Raw genomic sequence first — 25146 nt, 5'->3', positions numbered from 1 at the left:
GAGTATATCTCACCCTACTACTTGAGAAACCTATTGCTTGAAAATTGGATTGATTTCATATGAGAACAATGTATGGGCTTACTACTACCTGTCCCTTGACAGGCGCTGCCTTGTGTTATCCATTTATGAACTTACTTTGAAAGAAGCAGTAGGAAACTTAACGAGACATCTCACAAATGACTGACGCACAGTGTGCTTTCTTTGTAATGAGATTTGTGCATCCATATAATTAGTTACATCCATTTGCTTTAATTCTGCTAAAATGTATCAGATTTGTTGTGTACAAAATTTTGGAAGCTCCAGAGGAAGAACTCAATGATTCTGGACTAGAGGAAGAAATATCTCAATGGGAACAGCCTGAAGTATATTTATATTCAGGAAGGCTGTAGTCTGCTACAATTTCTCATTGCTAATATTGTTGCTGGAGACACCGCTACTGTAATTATGATTTAGTTTTTGATGAAGCAACATCCAATACAAGTTTCCAAGATTTTTATTTTGGATAAAATGTAGCTATCTACTGGCAAAGCAAGGAGCTAAGAAACAGGCTGGTATTGGCCTGACTGCAACATACTTCGCTGTGCACTAGAATGCATCAGAATTTTTCATGCAAAAGTTTGAAATTGCTCAAGAACTCATGTAGCACCTTTTTTCTCACAATGTTCATTATAGTTTGTGTCATCATTATTGTTAAATTTGTAATCTATCACACAACTAAAATAATTCTGAAAAATAAACCTCGGTCTTTTTCAGTTGGAGTGCTCTACCCTTTAAGACATATGAAACACAAATATGCCAGTAAATTGTAGCTTAAAAGGCTGATTTTCTGGACCCAAAATTTTTCTCAGTAGCTGAACCTGAAAATATTAAGTACTAGACATTTCTAGATTCATTGGTAGCTGTCTGTGTAGTGTAACAGATTTGTAACTGTTATGCTGATGGTTCAAATCCCGCCAGTAGCAACTTCTTTTTTTCCTTTTATTTAAAATCCATGTTTGTTAACAAAAACATAAATAAACAAACAATGAATCACAGTTTCTTGACATAGAAAACCTCTTTGTTTTTAATTATTGGTCATGTGAAAACATATTAAAATTTGATAGACAAGTGAAATGCTTTTTGTAAAAAAATTATTCATGTCAATGATCTGTTTGATCTCTAAAAATAAAAAAAGTATTTTCATTTCTCTTTAATATTTGACATTTGTGTACCAAAATTTAATTTATTGCGACTACTCATACTTTCATGAAAATAGTAATTTAAAATAAAAATGTTAATTTTTATTAAGAAATGATGATTCTTTATTACTCAATAAATATTGAATTTAAATAAAAGTAAAACATAAATAGTCTACTAGCGAGTTTCAATAGCAAATATGTTAAGAATCGCATTCATCTGCACTCTGTTATGTTCTCGTTTTTAAGCCTTTAACCATTGGGTTGGTAAGCAGCAGTGCACCACGCTTTTCTATCTTCCGTTTTCCTGTCGAGTGAGGCATAGGTGGTATCTTGACTATTTGGTTGATGTATTCCAGACTCAGTCTGCCTCTTGTGTTGTTCCCTTCTACTGTCGCTTCAATAATACATTCAATGACACCATCATATCTCAGCAGATGGCTGGCCCATGTGTCCCTTCTGTGTTGGAAAAGCTTCCAAACACTCCACTTCTCTGCCTCCACTCTGTGGAGCTGCTCTACATCTCAAAAGCTACTATTTTGCATTATTCTGCTTCTCTGAGTACCAAACTTTCACTTCCACACAGCAGCACACTCCTAACAACTGTCTTTATAAGATCTTCCAGTCTTTATCTGGTAGATTCAGCTTGCAGTTTACTCCTACATCTGATGTAGTTTTACTCCCTAGGTAGGCTTCACAACGATAACACTCCCTGGGCAGCGTGCATACAGCCTGCTCCCGCCGACAGAGCTGTCTCAGTCTCTCATCCTTAGTACCTCAGCAAGTCGCATTGGGACTCTGTTTGCATTGCACCTCAATATGTAACACTGTGCTCTAGCCTTCCACAGTGACAGTCGTCATCTTGCACCTTAGCTAGCTGTGAGGGGACGTTAGTCATTGTACAAAATTCAAAAGAAGCTTTGCATCACCTCGGTTCCGAGAGTTCGGAACCTGTACAGAAAATTGGAATAGAGAACAACATAAACATCATTTCCGTCCTTTTTATTGCTCACAAAAACCACACATTGCATGTTGTACCACCATACAGTGAGATCTTCAGAGGTGGTGGTCCAGATTGCTGTACACGCCGGTATCTCTAATACCCAGTAGCACGTCCTCTTGCACTGATGCATTCCTGTATTCGTCATGGCATACTAGCCACAAGTTCATCAAGGCGGGTTGGTCCAGATTGTGCCACTCCTCAACAGCAATTCGGCATAGATCCCTCAGAGTAGTTGGTAGTTCACGTCACCCATAGACAGTCCTTTTTGGGTCATGTTGTCTGTAAACAGCCCTTTTCAATCCATCCCAAGCATGTTCAATAGGGTTTATGTCTGTAGAACATGCTGGCCATTCTAGTCAAGCAATATTGTTATCCTGAAGAAAGCCATTCACAAGATGCGCACAATGGAAACATGAATTGCTATCCATGAAGACGAATGCCTCGTCAATATGCTGCCGATATGGTTGCCCCATTGGTCGGACGATGGCATTCATGCATCGCACAGCCATTACAGCACCTTTCATGACCATCAGTGGCATATGTCGGCCCCACATAATGGCAACCCAAAACAGCAGGGAACCTCCATCTTACTGCACTCACTGGACACTATGTCTAAGGTGTTCAATCTGATTGAGTTGCCTCCAAACACTTCTCCGACAATTGCCTGGTTGAAGGCATATGCGACACTCATCAGTGAAGAGAAAGTGATGCCAGTACTGAGCAGTCCATTCTGCAGGTAGTTGGGCCTATCTGTACCGCACTGCATGGTGTCACGGTTGCAAAGATGGATCTCACCATGGATGTCGGAAGTGGAGCTGTGCCTCAAGCAACCTATTGCGCACAGTTTGAGTCACAACATGACATCCTGTGGCTACACGAAAAGCATTATTCAACATGGTGGCATTGCTATCAGGGTTCCTCCGAGCCATAATCTGTAGGTAGAGGTCATCCACGCAGCAGTAGCCCTTGGGCGGCCTGAGTGAGGCATGTCATCAACTGTTCCTGTCTCTTTGTATCTCCTCCATGTCCAAATAACATCGCTTCGGTTCACTCCGAGACGTCTGGACACTTCCCTTGTTGAGAGCCCTTCCTGGCACAAAGCAACAATGCAGACGCGATCGAACTGCGGCATTGACCGTCTAGGCATGGTTGAACTACAGACAACACAAGCTGTGTACCTCCATGTTGTTGCAATGATTGGAACCGAGTGGCTGTTGGACCCCCTTCATCTAATAGGTGCTGCTCAAGCATGGTTGTTTACATTTTTGGGCAGGGTTAGTGACATCTCTGAACAGTCAAAGGAACTGTGTCCATGATACAATATCCATAGTCAATGTCTATCTTCAGGAGTTCTGGGAAATGGAGTGATGCAAAACGTTTCATGATGTGTGTGTGTGTGTGTGTGTGTGTGTGTGTGTGTGTGTGTGTGTGTGCGCGCGCGCACATGCACATGCAGTTGTGATATGGACATGGATAAGGTTCATGAATTAGTACATGTTATTTGATTGCTGTTAACAACAGCACTTCAGATTGGACATCACTGACATTAAGTACTCAATTGGTTCCTGTAATAAAGTGTATTTTAAACATGTGTGCATTTTGTTTTGTAGTGAGAGGAAACCAATCACCCACCTATCATACCACCCTCTCCTCATCCTCTCCCCACGGCCGCCCCACTCAGCCACCGCAAAGAATGCACACACAGACGCACAGACAGCCTAGTAACCAAGTAGCCACCCCTATAAATCTAGTCAAGCCTTGCCATCACTGTTTTGCTAGCCATAAGTGGCAAGACTGCCCCTCGTGCAATGCGACATATTACTCATGTGGAAAGAAAGGTTATGTCCAGGCAGTTTGCTCACAATGGCAAAAGAATGCCAATTCTGCCCACCACAGGTCTCGTGCACATTCTGTGAATGCAGTGTTTTCAAAACCGACTACAGGTTGTAGCAGTAATTCAAGTAAGGCCGTGCCCTCATCTGGCCCCAAGTGCAGTGCAACGCCATTCCGACAAACTATTTGTATCACTACAAACTGCTGGCTGTCGTGTTGACTTTTAATTGGACGCAGGTGCTTCTGTAACTTTGCTTAATTGTGCCACATACAAATGGTTAAGTCTCACTATCCCATTCACTTTCCATTCGACTGACTAACCTTTGTGAGCAAGTGTAATTTCAGCTCACCTCTGGAGGGTTCTCTACTGCTTTGTCAAACCAACAGAGGACAAAACAATAGTCCCAGGTATCAGGAGCTCTACTCTCGGTGACAGCCATCTAGCACTCAAGGACTTACCAGATTTGATACAGTTAAAACCCTGCGAGGATTCCATTCGAGCGTACCTAAGTCCGAGACCACAGGGACAGATCGTTACCTGCAATGTTGCTGCCTTCAGTGCTGTCTGGAGAAACTGCCGGTGAGGGAACTGTCTGTTTCGGAGGTAGCCTGGAGTCTGGAGGTGGCAGAGGAGGGGCGACTTTCCTCTTGCGAGCCTTCTTCTTCATCTGGAACTCCTCCAGGCTGAGGGAGGGCAGTGCCTCAATCTTCTCTTCCAGATTGAAATCCCTACAAGTAAAGTTTATACCCAACAGTTCTTCCTCAGTGACAAGGGAAAGTCATGGGGCAGCTGCAGAAGAATTCCTCTCTGCATATTGCATTACAGAAAAATAATAAATACACTAACATCTGCAGACAAAGTAACACCTCAAAAAATTTGTTTAAGTAAATATATTCATCATGTAGCCACTAAATATATTTACTTGCAAGTCATTTTGGAGCATTTATAGCTCCTTTTTCAATGCAAAAAATTCATCTGGGGATTTAATAATACCAATTTTATCTTTCTAAATAAGGTTCTCTGTGCAGCCCTTGAAACTACAATTTATTTTGCCTTGGCTCAAATACTGTCAAATACCATGAGAGAGAAAGTGCTGCAAAAATACTATCAGTTAAGGTGTCTGACTTTTACTTGACATTAGGGCATAATTTAATAGTCTGTCAGGGAAAGAAGACTGACAAGTGGTAGGATTGCCTTTTAAAGTATTCACACAGTACTGTTCGTTAAGGTCCAGGTATTACACCCTACAACCATTCACCCTGGTGTGCCCTCAATTGCAAGTAATCAATGAAAAAAAAAAATTCATAATACAGCATACCATTCTACAACTTTGAAAAAGAAATGTTATACAGAATAGCTGTGTAGCATAATGCTTGTAACACCAGCCTCATAAGCAGGAATTAGAATTATATTAATACAGTCAGCTGCTCACTGGCGTTGATATATATCAACGGCGACATGTGAAAATGTGCGCCCGAGCAGGACTCAAACCCGACATCTCCTGCTTACACGGCAGACGCTCTATCCATCTGAGCCACCGAGGGCACAGAGGATAGTGCGACTGCAGGGACTATCTCGCACACACCTCCTGCAAGACTCACATTCTCACCTTGTATGTCCGCACACTACATTCGTAGTGTCCCACCCCAACACATTCATTACTCGTGGAAGACATTCTTACCAAGTCCCGGGGAATGTGTGTGCATCTTCACAGAAGGAGGTCATGGCCGGTATTGCCAGAATTATATACTTATTTGGATATGGTGTCTGTTCTTTCGGATATGTCCGAAGTCATAAGCAGGAGGTTATGGGTTCATGTCTGATCAAGTGCTGTGAAATTTATTTTTAAATTTTTTCTCACCAATTACTTGCTTTAAATGTAATCTCTTATTTATATTCCTTTGTCACTTCATTTTAATCACCATATTAACTTTCTCAATTGCTCTCATTTTTTCCTTCCCATCATTATTTTTACAGTTGGAATCTTTGTGCATGTGAATTTGATTATTTTTACTTATCTTTCATAATATTTAAAAATTTGAGAATGCTGACCAATTAAATGGAAAAAAATGAATGCAGTGGTATCAAAAATATTATTTTCATTAGAAGATGCACATTTTCTTGGATGGTAAAAGTGATACAATCATCTGAAACATAAACTCTTCAAGTAAAATGAGGACTAGAAATAATGAATGCAATAACATGTACAAAAATATAGGGTAATAAAACCGAAGAAATTAAATCGATGTTAATATTCGAAATAACTAAAATCACACATACACAGCAATTCCAAGTGCAAAAAGAATAATACAAAGAAATAATGAGACCAACTGAAAAAGCTAATATGGTGATTAAAATGATGTGACAAAAGAACAGAAATAAAGTACATTTAAACCAATTAATTAAATAAAATTATTGATCAAAGTCATTTTGATAAAGATATAAAAATAAAAAAATTCGAAGCCACTTCCTAGTGTGTCCAAGGTTTGTACAATAACCACAACACTACGCAATCAGTTTGTACATTATATCTTTTTTAAAGCTGTAGAGCAACAAGTTAAACTTGAAAATGTTTTCACCAATTACTCGAAAACAAGGGTCCACCAGGATGAATGGCTGTAGGATGTGATAGCTCGGACCTTAACTCTCAATACCATATAGATGGTTTCACGAAGTTGATCCCCTGCCTGGGGACCTCTCCTAGTAAGTAAAACAAGCTTCTGGTCATATTGTTACTAAATTAATCCTAAGTACTGAGGAATTTTAAATTTGTGCTGTCTTTATTCTCATACACTAAATGAGAGAACATTTCTATTACTTACGCAGCACGGAATCTCTTTTTAGCAGGTGAGTCCGGCATGCTGTCTTCCAAGACATCTTTCCCGGGCTTCTCAAATTTAGATTTTACGGCGTATATCCTCTGCAAGCTGGATGACACAAGAAAAGGAAAATAAGATCTGTCGGATTGAGGATAGCCTCATTTTCACTAAGAAAGTGAATGATTTTTAAGTTACATACTACTGAATTGTACTGCAATTAGAGTAGTGTGCAGGTACAAAAGGAAAGTGGAATGGAGAAGCAGTGTAGAAAACAAAGAGTTTTGCAGAACAAAACAGCTGACTGTCATTTAACTTACTGTGTGCATTTCAGTAGTGTCACTGCAGAGACGGGAATTCGATAGTACGAAAAGGAAAAGGAAAAGAAAGAAAAGAAGTAGGTGAATATGGAATGGGGGTAAGGAATGAAATAGGAAGCCGCCTGGTAGAATTTTGCACAGAGCATAACTTCATCATAGCTAACACTTGGTTCAAGAATAATGAAAGAAGGCTGTATACGTGGAAGAGGTCCGGAGACACTAGAAGGCTCCAGATAAATTATATAATGGTAAGACAGAGATTTAGGAACCAGGTTTTAAGTTGTAAGGCAGATGTGGAATCTGACCACAATCTATTGGTTATGAACTGTAGATTAAAACTGAAGAAACTGCAAATAGGTGGGAATTTGAGGAGATGGGACCTGGATAAACTAAAAGAACCAGAGGTTGTAGAGAGTTTCAGAGAAAGCATTAGGGAATGACTGACAAGAACAGGGGAAAGAAATAAAGTAGAACAAGAATGGGTAGCTTTAAGGGACGAAGTAGTGAAGGCAGCAGAGGATCAAGTAGGTAAAAAGATGAGGGGTAGTAGAAATCCTTGGCTAACAGAAGAAATACTGAATTTAATTCATGAAAGGAGAAAACATAAAAATGCAGTAAATGAATCAGGCAAAAGGGAATGCAAACATCTCAAAAATGAAATTGACAGGAAGTACAAAATGGCTAAGCAGGAATGGCTGGAGGACAAATATACGGACTAGAGGCGTATATCACTAGGTGTAAGATAGATACGGTCTACAGGAAAATTTGGAGAAAAGAGAACCACTTATATGAATATCAAGAGCATATAGAAACCCAGTTCTAAGCAAAGAAGAGGAAGCAGAAAGGTGGAAGGAGTACACACAGGGTCTATACAAGAGTGCTATACTTGTGGTAATATTATGGAAATGGAAGAGTACGTGGATGAAAATGATATGGGAGGTATGATGTAGACAACATTCCATTAGAACTACTGACAGCCTTGGGAGCACCAGCCATGACTCTACCAACTGGTGAGCGAGATGTATGGGATAGGCAAAATACCTTCAGACTTCAAGAAGAAAATAATAATTCCAATTCCAATAAAGGCAGGTGTTGGCAGGTGTGAAAATTACTGAACTATCAGTTCAATAAGTCACAGCTGCAAAATACTTGCATGAATTCTTTACAAACGAACGGAAAAACTGGTAGAAGCTGACCTCGGCAGTTTGGATTCTACAGAAATGTTGGAAGATGTAAGGCATACTGACACTATAACTTATCTTAGAAGATAGATTAAGGAAAGGCAAGCCTACGGTTCTAGCACTTGTAGACTTAGAGAAAGCTTTTGACTATGTTAACTGGAATACTCTCTTTCAAATTATGAAGGTGGCAGTTGTAAAATACAGGGAGCGAAAGGCTACTTACAGTTTATACAGAAACCAGATGGCAGCTATAAGAGTTGAGGGGCATGAAAGGGAAGCAGTGGTTGGGAAGGGAATGACACAGTCTTGTAGCATATCCACGATGTTATTCAACATGTATTTAGCAAGCAGTGAAGGAAACAAAGGAAAAATTTGAAGTAGGAATTAAGATCCCTTGAGAAGAAATAAAAATTTTGAGGTTTGCCGATGACATTGTAGTTCTGTCAGAGACAGCAAAGGACCTGGAAGAGTAGTTGACTGGAATGGATAGTGTCTTGAAAGGAGGATATAAGATGAACATCAACAAAAGCAAAACGAGGATAATGGAATTTAGTCGAACTAAGTCGGATGATGAGAAGGGAATTAGATTAGGAAATGAGACACTTAAAGTAGTAAAGGAGTTTTGCTATTTGGGGAGCAAAATAACTGATGAATGTCAAAGTAGAAAGGATATAAAATGTAGTGTGACTATAGCAAGGAAAGCGTTTCTGAAGAGAAATTTGTTTACATCGAGTATAGAGTTAACAGTTAGGAAGTGTCTTCTGGAAGTATTTGTATGGAGTGTAGCTATGTATGGATGTGAAACACAGACAATAAATAGTTTAGACAAGAAGAGAATCTTTCTAAATGTGGTGCTACAGAAGAATCCTGAAGACCAGATGGGTAGATCACTAAGTAATGAGGAGGTACTGAATAGAATTGGAGAGAAGAGGAATGTGTGGCACAACTTGACTAGAAGAAGGGATCGGTTGGTAGGACATGTTCTGAGGCATCAAGTGATCACCAACTGAGTACTGGAAGGCAATGTGGAGGGTAAAAATCATGAAGGGAGACCAAGAGATGTATACACTGATCAGATTCAGAAGGCTGTAGGTTGCAGTAGGTACTTGGGGATGAAGAAGGCAGTACAGGATACAGTAGCATGGAGAGCTGCATCAAACCAGTCTGTGGACTGAAGACCACATCATCAACTGACAATCACCAGGGAAACTAGTCGTTGAATAACAGGGTTGTCAATGGATATGATAAAGTGACCCAAGACTTGGAAACAAAAAATGTACTTTTAACATTAAAAATAAAATGATATGAAGAAACATGACTGAAGTACAAGTTAGTTTGCATTTGGCTGCTGTATTTAAAAATCGTGCACTGCAAATATTGTGTATTACTGAACAAACATACACTGTAAAGCCCACATTTCACATCAAATAACTCGACTCATTAAAGGTATCTGTAATCTTTAACTCACCTATATCAATCTTTTGCAGGTCAGACAAGGGAGTCCAGAGTACAAATATGAGGAGAAGTCAAAAAGTAAAGAGACTTACGAAAAAAGAAATATTTATAATAATGATAGAAAACTGAAACATACATTATTTTTCTATGTAACCTTCCTGCAGTCCAACACACTTTGTCCAACATTTCACAAGTTTTTTGATTCCATTTGAAAAGAAGTTTTTTGGTCGCACATGTAACCAATTTTGCACTACATCATTGACTTCTGCATTGGTTGCAAATCATCTTCCCTTGGGTGCTTCCTTCAATGGTCCCAACATATCCATATCACTTGAAGCCAAGTCTGGACTGTATGACGGGCACTAAGCAATTCAAATCCCAACTCCTCTATTGTTTCGGCCATCCATTTGGCAGAATGTGGCTGAGCATTATCGCTACAGAATGACACCTTTTCTTAATTTTCGCAAAGTTTGAATCTGGTTGCAGGTTTCAGTTTAGTTCGCAACACATCACCATAGTTCTCACTGTTCACAGTTTCGCCTCTTGGGGTGAAATGAATGGCTAACATGCCTTTCATGTTCCAGAATAGTGTTAACATGATCTTACCAGCTAAATTTGATGTTTAAATTTCTTTACTTCTGGTGGTGATGGGTGTTTCCAAACCATGCTTGCAGCCTTACTTTTTGGTTCGTGATGATGCACCCACATTTTGTCTACAGTAACGATTTGCCGTAAAAATGCAACACCCTAATTTTTATGAGACATGTCCATAATTTGTGCTTTAAGCTGTGCTGAGAATTCTTTTGGAACTCACCTTGCATATACTTTCCAAAAACTTTGTCTGTCATGTAATATAGAGTATGCTGAAATATGATGGATATGTAAAGTATTGGAAAATTCTTCCATTCTGATTCGTCTGTTTACCATCACCATGCCCTCCAATGGCTTTCAAATTGTCCTCGGCCATTGATCTCAATGGCCTGCCTGATCTTTCCTCGTCACATAGAGAAGTTCTCCTCTGTTTTAAGTGCCCTATCCATTCATAGATCTTGCTTCACAATAAACAGCTTTCACCATACTGCACTTGCATTCAAGAAATCATCTACACAGGTTGAACACCTTCCACAAATAGAAAGCAATTCATTGGTGCAGATCGACACTGGAGCTGCCACATTTCACAGTCTGCTACAATACGACGACTAACGCAGGAATAAGAGCGGCAATGTGTTATATAGAATTGTTGCAGACAACAATACTTCAGCCCCGGATACTAGCAGTGTTACCGAGCCCTATGGTGAGAAATTGCTAACTTCTCATATTTAAATGTGAGGGTTTCTGATCTTTTGTTGTGGTTGTTTAAATAGCGCACTGACGAGAAGTGTACACAATTTTCCACTAAAACCAGCATCACTGAGGGAAAGTGATGAGTGTTGTTTATGGCACTCTCAGCAGAGTCTATAGTGGAGTAAACCCAATCGGCATGCCATTTGAACAGCACAAAAATCCCTACACTCGGTTTACATTTACTCTGCAATTTCTTATCATAAGTATTGGCAGCATCTCTATGATTAATGAATGTATTATTATGACATAAATGACCATCAGTCAAATTATTCTAACTACTAGTTTTTGTTGGCAAGAACTGTTCCATTTTTCGCTACATAGAGTATGACTGCACAGAACTTACTTGTCTGGACTGCTAAAACGGTTCCTCAGTTCCAATGGCATGTCCATTTCGGCATCAGAACGGTCACTGCCTGACGAGACATCTCTGCTGCTGCTCCTCATTGCATTTGAGCTTCCTACAGTTGGAACTGCGACTGAAGGAAGTGCACAAGTCACATCTGAAGGTGATGTCACAGGAGCCGACAGTGCAAGCATACCTGCACTGTGTACTGCATGAGCACAGCTGCTGGACCTACATAACAAAACAATCACAACACGGGGCCATTAGTACAGCACTCATGTGTTTGAGGAATACTGGCATTTTGAAAACTGATTATTGTTGCTACACTGTAACCACACAGGATCTTAATACAAGGCATATTCAAAAAGCAGGTCATTTGCTTGTATTTAAACATTAACAGCTCATGATAAAGTTGTACAAACGAAGTGGCATCTACTGACTGTTTACAAAGCCACAGAAGCCTTTGTTTTCATTCAGTAGTAGTTTAACTGTGAAAGTACACACAATAATCACTTCGAAAATCACTGGTCCCACTGGTTGTGAAGTGTGTTCTATAATTCAATTTTTGTGTTCAAGAGGATGTAAGCTGCTCAGATTCATCAGGAGTTGTATATAGCTTACAGGCCCGGAAGTGAGTGAAGGACATGTTAGACTATGGTGCCGACTCTCTAGAAATGTCCATATGAATTTAATGATTGGAGTGACAGCCTCAATATCGAAAACATTGAAACTTTTCAATAAAAGCACCTAAAGCTGTGACGTGACTGACAATTTGTGCTCTAGCCGATTAATTTCCTCATGATGGCTGCACGACTATTTAAACAACTGACGTAAGTTCAGATACCGCAGATTATGTGCAATGTGGGTTCCAAAAATTCTTACCAACACACACAAAGAGAATAAAATTTCAAGTGGATCAGTGTTTTTAGACCACTATCAACAAGGTGGAAATGATTTTCCCCATATTATTATGGGCAATGAAATGTGAATATACACCAACAAAGGGTCAAAGTAACAGTCAATGCAGTCAACTTATCTCCTTACTTTGGTCAAGAAATGATGGTTGCCATTCTCTGCGGGAGGGGGGGGGAAATGTATTTTTTCATCTCATTTCATGGAATGGGGGTGAACACCTACAGCTGAAGCTTACTGCGAAACACTCTCGAAACTGACATGCGCCATCCAAAACCTGTAGTGCTGGAAACTGTGGCCTGTGACAGCCTACCTCCAACACAGCATGCACCCACACACCACCGCCCGTACCGACGATAAGATTCAGTATGTCCACTGGGGACTTTTTGACCATCCACGTTACAGCCGAATCTTAACACCCAGCCACTTTCGCCTCTCCCTGCACTCGAAACAAAGATTTTGTAGGCAATGGTCTGAGGGTGACAAACTCCGTACTGTCAACTGGTTCAGTTCCCAGGCAGAGAAGTTCTATGCAGGGGGGTCGAAGAAGCTGGTGCAACACTATGAAAAGTCATGTTATTGCCCACAGGGAAAATTATGTGAAAAGATTAAGGCGGATGAAAGGAGAAAATACAAAAATGCAGTAAATGAAGCAGGCAAAAAGCAATACAAACATCTCAAAAATGAGATCGACAGGAAGTGCAAAATGGCTAAGCAGGGATGGCTAGAGGACAAATGTAAGGCTGTAGAGGCTTACTCACTAGTGGTAAGATAGATACTGCCTACAAGAAAATTAAAGAGACCTTTGGAGAAAAGAGAGCCACTTGTATGAATGCCAAGATGGAAACCCAGTTCTAAGCGAAGAAGGGAAAGCAGAAAGGTGGAAGGAGTATATAGAGGGTCTATACAAGGGCGATGTACTTGAGGACAATATTATGGAAATGGAAGAGGATGTACATGAAGATGAAATGGGAGATACGATGCTGCGGGAAGAGTTTGACAGGGCACTAAAAGACCCGAGTCGAAACAAGGCCCCGGGAGTAGACAACATTCCATTAGAACTACTGATAGTCTTGGGAGAGCAAGCCCTGACAAAACTCTATCATGTGGTGAGCAAGATGTATGAGACTGGCGAAATACCCTCAGACTTCAAGAAGAATATAATAATTCCAATCCCAAAGAAAGCAGGTGCTGACAGATGTGAAAATTACCCAACTATCAGTTTAATAAGTCACAGCTGCAAAATACTAACGCAAATTCTTTACAGACGAATGGAAAAACTGGTAGAAGCCGACCTCGCAGAAGATCAGTTTGGATTCCGTAGAAATATTGGAACATGTGAGGCAATACTGACTCTACGACTTATCTTAGAAGAAAGATTATGGAAAGGCAAACCTACATTTGTAGACTTAGAGAAAGCTTTTGACAATGTTGACTGGAATACTCTCTTTCAAATTCTAAAGGTGGCAGGGGTAAAATACAGGGAGCGAAAGGCTACTTACAATTTGTACAGAAACCAGATGGCAGTTATAAGAGTCGAGGGGCATGAAAGGGAAGCAGTGGTTGGGAAGGGAGTGAGACAGTCTTGTACCATATCACCGATGTTATTCAATATATATATATATTGAACAAGCAGTGAAGGAAACAAAGAAAAAATTTGGAGTAGGAATTAAAATCCCTTGAGAAGAAATAAAAATTTTGAGGTTTGCCGTTGACACTGTAATTCTGTCAGAGACAGCAAAGGACTTGGAAGAGCAGTTAAACGGAATGGACAGTGTCTTGAAAGGAGGATATAAGATGAACATCAACAAAAGCAAAGCGAGGATAATGGAATGTAGTTAAACTAAGTAGGGTGATGCTGATGGAATTAGGTAAGGAAATGACACACTTACAGTAGTAAAGGAGCTTTGCTATTTGGGGAGCAAAATAGCTGATGATGGTCGAAGTAGAGAGGATATAAAATGTAGACTGGTTATGGCAAGGGAAGTATTTCTGAACAAGAGAAATTTGTTAACATCAAGTATAGATTGAAGTGTCAGGAAGTTGTTTCTGAAAGTATTTGTATGGAGTGTAGCCATGTATGGAAGTGAAACATGGACGATAAATAGTTTGGACAAGAAGAGAATAGAAGCTTTCGAAATGTGGTGCTACAGAAGAATGCTGAAGATTAGATGGGTAGATCACATAATTAATGAGGAGGTACGGAATAGAATTGGGGAGAAGAGAAATTTGTGGCACAACTTGACAAGAAGAAGTGATCGGTTGGTATGACATGTTCTGAGGCATCAAGGGATCACCGATTTAGTAATGGAGGGCAGTGTGGAGGGTAAAAATTGTAGAGGGAGACCAAGAAATGAATACACTAAGCAGATTCAGAAGGATGTAGATTGCAATAAGTACTGGGAGATGACGAAGCTTGCAACAACAACAACAACAACAACAACAACAACAACAACAAGTTTATAGGAGACAAATTGTTACACCATCTCAGACAATAAGTCATTGTGCTCAGAGCTTTGATTCTGAAAAAGCCCAATTGCTCCTTGTTTGCTGAGAGTGGCTGTTCAAAGTTAATGTTGCAATTGAAAATCCTGACAAATGTGAAATTCATTGTGTAATACAGCTTCAAGTGGCAAATGACCCCAAAGTTGTTGAAATTTATGTTGTACACTGATGATATGTGATGATCAGGGTTAGGATTTTAAGTGCATATTTCAGATGAAAAGAAGGAAGCGAAAAGGTATTCCAGTGAGGTAAAAGAAAAACGGACAAACGGTGTGGTTCATTCAACTAATTTACCAATTTCTCTTTCCTCTATTCTGGTTTATTGCATTACAAATATGTATACCAAATTATCAAAACACATACATCAAATTATCACTCATTGAAAGAAGGAAAAAACATGTACCTCAGGACATCAAGCATACCTACATTCTTTTAAAATCAGCCTGTTTTGATTATGAGATAGAATGTCTTTGTAGATGCTAAAGCTTCTTTCAACATCCACAGAAACCAGTGGGGCAAACCTTGCATTCACTCAAAATGGCCACTCCACAGATGTGGCAAATTCCTCAATGTATAGATTCTTCTGAAGATTAGACTCAAGTTTGTCTTTAGCAAAGCCATGTAACTGCTCCCTCACATAAGTAAAAATATCCCATTGGTTTTCCGTTTCCAGATTTTTTCTTGTAATTATTTAATAGCTGCAGTCAGGTACTTGTAACTATGGATTCAATACAGTTTACTCTGCAAATTACGTATTTTCTCTGTTAACGGAAGCTGCTGTGCCTTGGTAATTACACCTGCATTGGCTGGATCCAAAGAAAGCAAAAACTCTCTAATTATTCTCACACGACATAGCAGCACACTCAATCCAAGATCCCCAATGACTAATGGCTGGGAAATTTGGAGGGGCAAGCCAATGGTTTCCTTGTGGGCAACAACACATCTTGGAGCTTTCAGTAGACTCTTCTTCATGGCACAGACAAACTGATCTACAAGGCTGTATTCGCTCCTTATGGATTCACAAATGCTGAGATGGACATGAACCAAGCATGTCACATGCTTTAAGTTAGAAAGTAAGGGTTTCAATTGGTTAACAACTGAAACCATGTATGGACCACATATTGCTTTGTTGGGGGTGGTAAGAAGACACCGAAAGAAGGTTGATCAATTCTGAAGCCTACCATTAGGCATTAAGGTTCATCAAAGAGGCATTCAGAGCAAGCAGTGTGATGTGTGTGACATTTCTGCAAGACAGCGCTCGGCCACACTCAACCCAGCGAACACGAGAATTGTTGCATGCAGTTTAATTGGGGCACTTTTTCAAAACCACCCAATAGACGAGACTTTGCTCCAAGTGATTGTCACCTATTTGCATCCACAGAAAAACACCTTGGTTTCCCAAAGCTCAACTGCGAGGAACTTTGAGATTATGTCGCAGGCTGCCTGCAATAATACGTAGCAGAATTTTATGCAGAGGGGATTTGTCTGCTCCTAAGAGACATGACAAATACTTAAATCTGAATGATGATGATCTAGGAAAGTAATATAAAGGTGCAGTTTAAGAAAGTTCTAACAAATCTGCTTCAATTATTCAAGTATTTTAGTTGCATCAAATAGAGACCTGATTTGAGGAAACAGCAGCATCCCCTTGGTGCCCAGGACCTCACTTCCCTCAAATGTTTCAATACATTACGCCACCAAGGCTGTGACTTTCTCAAGTCAATCCGCAACTCAGATCATTTCTCCCCGACATCCTCCCCACTCAACCTACTGTTGTCCTTCTAACCACTGTAACGCCCCTGTCTGACCGTACTATATTCCCATATCATTACGCCCCTGTCTGACCGTACTATATTCCCATACCATTATCTCTACTCTGAGATTCCTATCTGTGCACTCATTCTCACAGGAAAACCTGTCCCATGCATGCATCCACTGCCATATACACCAATCCCATTACAGTCAAATCCTACATTGCTAAGGTAGAACAACGTGTTTACCAACTAACTTGTGACCACCACACGGCTTTTATTTTGGAATGACCACCACTAAACAGGCTGATCACATGAATGGGCACAGAAGACACCCAGTACTCAGCTGCTTAACATACACTACAGTGCGACTCGAGGGACCTGAATGCCACCCAGCACTTATTTCCCTGACCTGTGGAGCAAACAGCATACATACCACCATGCTTACCTCAGCACCTTTCCTCCTTTCTCAGATGAGCCACGAGAGAGTGGCCGACGATGGCCTTTCTTGAGACGGCCTTCTACCATGAACTGGTGGTACCGAAGACCTTTGCACGTTCTCGTCGATTTCCTCCTCACCGGATTCAACTCCCCGTCATAATTCTCTTCACTCTTCTGGATTGAAACAGAAAAATCAGCAGACTCGTCCACTACTGGAAGACATTCGCCAGCACCAGTCAGTGGTATCTGCGTTTCAGAAACTGCTCCAGACGAACTGCCGCCCACGGACGGACTCTCTCCGTCATTCACTGCAGCACTGTTAGGTCCCGCATCACTCGCCTCCGATGGTAAAGCTTCTGTAATATTTGTGGCTTTTGTGACAGTCTCTTCAGACATCGATTCTCTACTGTCTTCACTTTCACTGCTAGACATGTCCTTGTCAACGGCAGACAAAACACCACCTCCGACAATCTGTCGACAAATATTTCTCCATACAATAATGGAAATGAGAATGACACACATTGTTACACTGTAGAAAGCTACCAAATACAGACAGATGGTCCTACCACCAATTCTTTTTACATTACACAAAGTATGCCATCCTATGTGGCTAAGACAAAATAGATCACAAAAGAAAAAGATTAAAAGAAAACGAAAAATACAGTTACTGGAAATGAAATAAAAATAACACAGAATTAATAGTTTTTATTCTAGATAATAAGAGCTTTTTGAGTAGAGTATTTGCTTCTGCCAAAGCTTTAACAGCTTTTTTAAAATAGTCTTTGCCTGTTCTTTTCTTTGCTCTTTGTTTAAGCTTTCAGCAAGTGATTGCTTCTGTTGAGAAGCAGCAGCATTTTCTCACCTCTGAACGGACAGCTTCTGTAATGTAATGTGTTTCTCTGCATTAGCTTTCTTTTTCCAGCCAGTTCAGTAATTATAAAATCTGCAAGACACGTATTTCAAATTTGTAGTGTATAAGCCCTAGTTTGCGTGTCTCAGAGCCCTTTTGTCGGACATTTGACCCACACTTGGCAATGCTAAGATAGGTAGTTTGAGTGGAAGTAGAACCGAAAATAACTCTATTCGCACTATACAGGAAGACTTTAAGTGTGGTTACTTTAATGCGATCAGCCGCCAGCTGCGAGCATACGCAAATTATATCTGTGAACATTGAACAGCTGAGGATCGGTGGAGGGGAAGTAAGTCCAACCAACCTCTCACAGCTGTGATCTGCGTTTCTGCAAAACCAGAATTGACATTCGGATTCTGATTCCTTCTGGTGTCGCGAGAGTCATGCTCGAACCTCGTGATAGACCTGCATTAGTTTCACAGCTCATTTCAAAATAAGAGAAAAAGAAAACAAGCAACACACAATGTAACATAATGCTGAGTGCCCAAGACATTTGGTAACAGCTATTCCGCAATTACTTTCTAAGGTTGGCAACATTGTAAATGAGGCAGTTCAACTTCTACCAGTACCAGGGACAAACATTAGTTGCCTGAGTGTGCAAGCACAGGTGAATCATTAAGCCTCTACAGGCGGCACAGCAATCGAGTCACAAATTGAACTGTGCATTCACTGCCACTATCTGAGCATAAAGAAGTAACAATGAGTGAGACATTTATGTTTCAAGTGGACATTGTATGTAAACATGGGTAAATGTATGGACGTTACAGAATGGCAAAAAGAGGCAACAGTGTTTGGCTATGCCCGCAGCTGTACAGTGTGCGAAGTTGCTGTATTTGTTACTATTTCACAGTGTGTGTCTAACGTGTGTACAAACAACGGTGTTCCACTGTCCCTCTTTACACCACCTCAAGTGTCGTTTGGCATTCGCTACAGAAATACGTGGCTTACAGTGAGCTTCTGAACCATTGTACCCTATTCTCCCTAACTCCCTATGCAAAGTCATTGTGCTACCTGGTATGCTTCTAATACTTCGGAACTTAACAAGTGATTCATTCTACAGCATTTGCTGCAGGCAGTGAGTGAAGGTCCAGCCTCGCCAGTTAGAGAGAGAACATTGTGACGGGAACTGTATGCAGTGAAGATTTGGAGTCAGTAATTTCGCCAGAGACCATTGTTCACACAGGTGCATAAAGCTTCAACAAGCTAGAAATCATCGAACGTGGACAGTAGCTAACTGGCGGAACAGAAGGTGGTCTGCGAATCACGTTTTTACCTGTATTCAAATTAACACATTGTCAAGTGTGATGAAGGCCTTTTGAAGCATTTCATCCTAAATGTGTGCAAGGTCAGGTTCCTGCCAGTGGTGGGTCTGTGACATTTTGAAGATATTTTTCGTATCACTGAAGTGACCATTAACAGGAACCAGCATGTTTCTTTAAAAATTATAAATGGTCAGCTGTTGTCTTTCAGTCAACATCTGCATGATGAGTATACTCTTGAGCTCAGTGACTTTGAACATGGATGTCACCTGAGTAACAAATCCATCAAGGACATTTTTTTCCAACCTTCCCACAGCTCGAGTCAATTGTTGGAGAATAGATGGTGAACTGGAAGCACGAAGAGAAAACCACTGCTAGATCATGACCAGGACACTTCATGCACAGACAGACAGCGGCCACTGAGTACTGCGAAGGGTGGTTGTTAAAAATCACCTGAAATCAGCAGAATGAATCACTTTTAAGTTCCTAAGTATTCGAAGCAGACCAGGTAGCACAATGACTCTGCATACAAAGTTAAGGAGAATGGGGTAAAATGGTTCAGAAGCTCACTATAAGCCACATATTTCTGTAGTGGATGCCAAGCGACACTTGAGGTGGTGTAAAGAGGAACTCCATTGAACAGTGGATGATCAGAAATGATTGATGAATCGAGCAATATCCTATGGCAATGTCATGGAAGTGTTTGGGTTGTACAATGCTACCTGGTACCATGTGTAGGGCCAACAGAAATAATGATGAGGTGGTCCTAGAGTACAAGAGTGTTTTCCTTTGAGGGGGGTGGGGGTTGGTCCCTTACTGTGCTTCAGAAAATGAAAATGCAGGATGATATGAATACATTTTACAGCACTGTGTACTAGGTAGAGTAGAGGAACTTTATGAACACTATGTTTCCATCAGCATGACAAAATCACCCTGTCATAAAGCACAATTGTTTTGTGGACAACACTTCTGAAATGGACAGGTCTGCAAAGAGTTCCAACCTGAACTCAACTGAATAACTTTGGGATGAGTTGTAACTTAGCCTCAGATCCCAGATTCCAACATCAGCTCTATAGGAACGATGGGCTGCTATTCCTCCAGAGTTTCAGACTCTTCTAAAAGGGGTCCAAATACTTTTTGGGCGGACAGAATATTTAATGGAGTCATGTTTTGTGAGAGAATACGTCACACAGCACTGGATACCAATGATGAGTTATATCAGTTTCTTCATTCTCTGAACTGCAAACATACTTTTCATTTATTTATGAACAGTTTTGGAGGACCTCAAAATGCATAGAAATTGTTTTATTCCTTTATCATACTGTAAGGAGTATGACGATGGGAACACTGCGAAGTAACAACTTTAATGTAAAATGGGACCGTGTGTCTAGCGGTACTATTGTTAACCTGTGGCACAGATATGCTAACAAAACTGCAGTGCTCCAAACCAATTATAAAAAAGGCATTCTACACAAATTTTGCCATGCAAGCACTTTTTGATATCGATAGTTCCCACTAATTACTAGCCTCTCTGGCCACAGTAGCTTTTCGAGTGGTTTGTCGCCTGTAAAGGGCAGGTCCGTTGACCAGCATTTAAGTGCTGTCGCGGCCAGAAGGCAATCTCGAAGTGATGGTCGGCTGAGTGATGTATTGCACAGTGGCTGGAGTAAATGCCGTGACAACATGGCTGACAGTGTCCTCGACCCGCTCCTAAAGATTCTGTTTTTGGTCGCTGTGGGTTCAGTGTCAGCTGAAGCTGTGAAAATTGCTTGTTGAAAAAGCTATCTTTGCACAATGTGTGGAACCCGACTTGTTCTTGGCATGTGAATTTGCAAGAAGCCTGTGTCCACTATGGTGCCAGGCTGAGTTCTTGTCTGCCAGTTTTGAGAATCAGGTGCAGAGGTGTCTGCTGCATAGCATCTGGTGATTCCCGATTCTTAGCATAACACCTACTTGATGGCAGTCCTTGGTCGAGTTGTTCTCAACTTACGCTTCGATTTGCAAGAAATTATGGTGAGCATCTGACTAGCGTCTGCACAATTATGTTGGGTCACACAGCAGCTATTGTAACTGCCAACCTGGCTACACATTGTGACATGTCAACTTTTTTGCTCACAAATACTTTAGGAGATCACACTCAAGTTACGTTTTTGTGAGTGGGTGTGACTAAGCTAGTGGTGCTTAAGCTGTTTGGCCGTACTATAAATGAAATTTTTTATTTATTTTGGAACCGGGTACTTCATGCATGACATTTGTCTTTTTCAAGTGTATTTACAGTGTCCATTTGTGTTGTAAACACAAATTGCTAATTAGTGGTTCATCCTTATATATAAAATTCTCGTGTCACAGTGTTAGTTGCCATACTCCTCGGAAACGGCTCGATCGATTCTGGTGAAATTTTACATGTATATTCGGTAGGTCTGAGAATTGGTTGTAATCTATTTTTTATACCCCTAAGTGATAAGGGTGGTCCCCCCCCCCCAAAAAAAAAATTTATTATTTTTTGGACATAACTTTTTATTTTTATTTTTTTATGGTGTGGCATTAAAAAATACACGCAACCCTAAATTTCACCCTTCTACCATCAACCCCTATTTTTAAAAAGCAATTTTAATAATTTAATAATTTTCAACCCCGGTCAATAACTGATCAATTATCATTTGATCAGTTATCCCTGCCAGGTGTCTACCGGTGATAGTCTTCCACTATTTGATAGATATTTAATTGAAGAGAACATACCAAAAGCAATGACTAATATCCCTCTTTGAATTGACGTAACTAGATCGAAAAGTTTAACTAGGTAGCATGCGTCATTCGCCAAACCGACATTTAGGCCTAGTGCACACGCATCGATTGTTACCGTACGGAAACATATCATACAATCAAATTCTTTTAGTGGAACAAAGAAGTTCCAATGCTCTCCTTTGTTCCTCTAAAGTAATTAAATCGTACAATACTTTTACATACGACAAAAATCGATGCGTGTGCCACTTGGCTTTATTCATAATGCTAGCGAACATGTTTCAACACGAAATTGCCTATGTTTGTACGCTCATGGACGAGCCGTGTATCGGCTGCAATTGTTAAATCCACGCAGTCTACTGCTAGAACTAATAGTGGCCGATAATGCTGGACATCCCTCTAAGCCTTTTCTCACTCCCTACAAAGTTTTCGGCCATTATTATTGTTTGTGTCACAAGCTTCCGCCAACAATGGCTACTGTGTTACACGTATACATTATTCTTATAGACTAGAGATAATTCATATGGCAAAACAACGTTTGCCGGGTCAGCTATAACATATAAAGATTTTCAGAGGCAGAATGAAGTTCGCTATGTATAGTTAGTATGTTATAAAATAGTTTGATGTATCTGTTGTTTATTTTTGGGTCCTTGTAAAGTGACCTGGGTACGATAAATGCCTTTACTGAGGGTGTTAATACTGGTAATTGCCATCCACACTTAAATGAAGAAAGATAAATTGATTGTCTCTGCGACTCCCACTTGTGTCAACCATACTCTAAATTTAATGTTATCAGGTTATTCTGCTTGCTTGGACCAGTGGTCTTCCTTCTAATTATATGCATACAGTCACAAGATTGTGAATGGCTGATGTTATTGGTCTATTAGCTATTTTCAATATGTTTACAAAACTTGTAATGTGTAATACGCAGGTTAATTTTATATGATTAGTCTTCTGTGTTCAACATCTATTAATTTTCTTTAACTTAATGTTGTTTTCAAAACAAGCAAATTTTTTTTATTATTATTCCAGTCATTTCTGAAAGTTATGTAATATCTACCAACAGTTGCGTTGTTGAAAATTAATTTAATTAATGCTCGGGGAGCTGCTCAGGTTCTCCTGCATTATTTTCTAAATGTGTTTGTGTTTTTAATAAACAAATTAATAAATTTGTGGCATAGTATCCTTCCACTCAACATCAGTTCCCTATGAAGAGAATCTTAACTGACAATAAATAAGTTAAAATAACCTTTATGATCCAGACAGTGAAAAAACTATTATAACTTATAAGGCCTACAGATGCCAAGATAATGTCACATTTATAAAAAATGACTGTCATGCTGAGAAGGCACATCACCCCAGCATCATTAACAGCCAGGAAGTTACATATCGTGCACAAGATTTGACTGTTCTGACAGACACCAGTGCAACTTTAGTCCCCGACAGTCTAGTGCCCAGTACTGGCAGTATCAAAATAAGATCAGCCTTAGAGGCCAGAAACTTTCAGCTCCACTTACCGAGCAAGCAGCAGCGTCCCGCGATTCGACATCCGTGAGTGTCTGGCTGGCAGCTTCCAGACACTCCACGGCAGCTGGCTGCACGGCGACAACGGCTGGCTGTGGTTCGGACAGAAGTGGAGGGAGCACTAGCTCATCATCCACTGGTAAGGTGAGGACGACAACACCATCCTTAGCAGCGAGGTCTGCAAGTCCCTGCAAATAAAATCCAGTATGCTTATAAACGGAGAGTTAATACTGTGCATATTAACAGGAAAAATCACTAGAGAAACCTTCAAAACTACAAAGAGATTATGCTTACCTTCAAGATGCGTAATTAGTACTGCTGATATAGACACACACACAAAAGTAGATGACACACTAAATACATTGTGGGTTGTGGGGGTTGAAGGGACCAGACTACAAAGGCCATCGGTCCATCAAAGGTATTTACAGTTGTAAATACGAACAACTGTCAACTGTATAAGGGGATGATGACAAAGAAAATATGTCTTCAGAATGAGATTTTCATTCTGCAGCCGAGTGTGCACTGATATGAAACTTCCTGGCAGATTAAAACTGTGTGCCCGACTGAGACCCGAACGCGGGACCTTTGCCTTTAGCGGGCAAGTGCTTTACCATCTGAGCTACCGAAGCACAACTCACGCCTGATACTCACAGCTTTACTTCTGCCAGTATCTCGTCTCCTACCTTCCAAACTCTCCTGCAGGAGAGCTTCTGTAAAGTTTGGAAGGTAAGAGACGAGATACTGGCAGAAGTAAAGCTGTGAGTACCGGGCGTGAGTCGTGCTTCGGTGGCTCAGTTGGTAGAGCACTTGCCCGCTAAAGGCAAAGGTCCCGAGTTCGATTCTCAGTCGGGCACACAGTTTTAATCTGCCAGGAAATTTCAAAGAAAATATGTGCTGGACTGGGACTCAAACTCTGATTTTCTGCTTTATGTGAATGTTTGTTTTAACCGCTTTTGCTACCCATGCATGACCCTGGACAGACCCAAACTTCCATACATTGTCAATCCTACATCACAGCCTGTACTCTTACACACATTCTATAGTTCCCCTTTATGGGAAAGACATTGTAATTTAAAGTTACTGCCTGGTATCAGCAGATAAATACAATACTGCTGTGCCTTTGCTGTTAAGAAGAACAATGCAATATTCCTTCAAGTCCCAGTCTGGCAGAAATTTTCACTGTCATTGCTCCCTCATACAGCTGACTGTTGTTCATGTTTGCAACTGTGAATACATTTCATTTATTTCATAACAGCTGTAGTCGCCACAGAGCCTGTTCCATTGGAAATGCACCAACGTGTGAAGGAACATTGCATCACTCTTCTCAACAACAAAGGCACTGCAATATCATATTTGTCTACTGATACCGGGCAGCAACTTTCTATTAATATGTCCCCTCCTGTACAGGAATTACATAATGTGTGTACGAGTAGAGGTGGTGACACTGGAATGATGACATATGGAAGTTTGGTTCTGGCCATGGGTCATGCGCGAATAGCCACAGCGGTTAAGGCAACTGCACACGTAAAGTAGGAAATCTAGGTTCGAGTCCCAGTCCAGCATGAATTTTCACTGTCGTTGTTCCCTTGTACAGGTGATGGTTGCTCGTATTTGCAACTGTGAATACATTT

General features: G+C 40.5%; 1 protein-coding gene across 6 annotated transcripts in view; it reads right to left on the bottom strand.

Annotated features, from left to right (window-relative positions):
- Positions 1-25146, bottom strand: part of LOC126292169 (uncharacterized) — a 72220-nt gene that overhangs the window by 5843 nt on the left and 41231 nt on the right. For 4 of the 6 annotated variants that reach the window (XM_049986008.1, XM_049986009.1, XM_049986013.1 and 1 more), the window contains 5 exons: positions 23509-23703; positions 17088-17551; positions 11472-11702; positions 6835-6939; positions 4550-4740 (listed from right to left, as the gene is read on the bottom strand). In XM_049986008.1, coding sequence (XP_049841965.1) covers positions 4550-4740; positions 6835-6939; positions 11472-11702; positions 17088-17551; positions 23509-23703 — 1186 coding nt within the window. The remainder of the gene's footprint in view (positions 1-4549; positions 4741-6834; positions 6940-11471; positions 11703-17087; positions 17552-23508; positions 23704-25146) is intronic. The other 2 variants (XM_049986010.1, XM_049986011.1) reach the window with 1 other exon arrangement.

This window comes from Schistocerca gregaria, chromosome 9, assembly GCF_023897955.1.
Source record: "Schistocerca gregaria isolate iqSchGreg1 chromosome 9, iqSchGreg1.2, whole genome shotgun sequence".
In the NCBI taxonomy this organism is placed as follows: Eukaryota; Metazoa; Arthropoda; class Insecta; order Orthoptera; family Acrididae; genus Schistocerca; species Schistocerca gregaria.
This window is presented reverse-complemented; position numbering and strand designations above follow the sequence as displayed.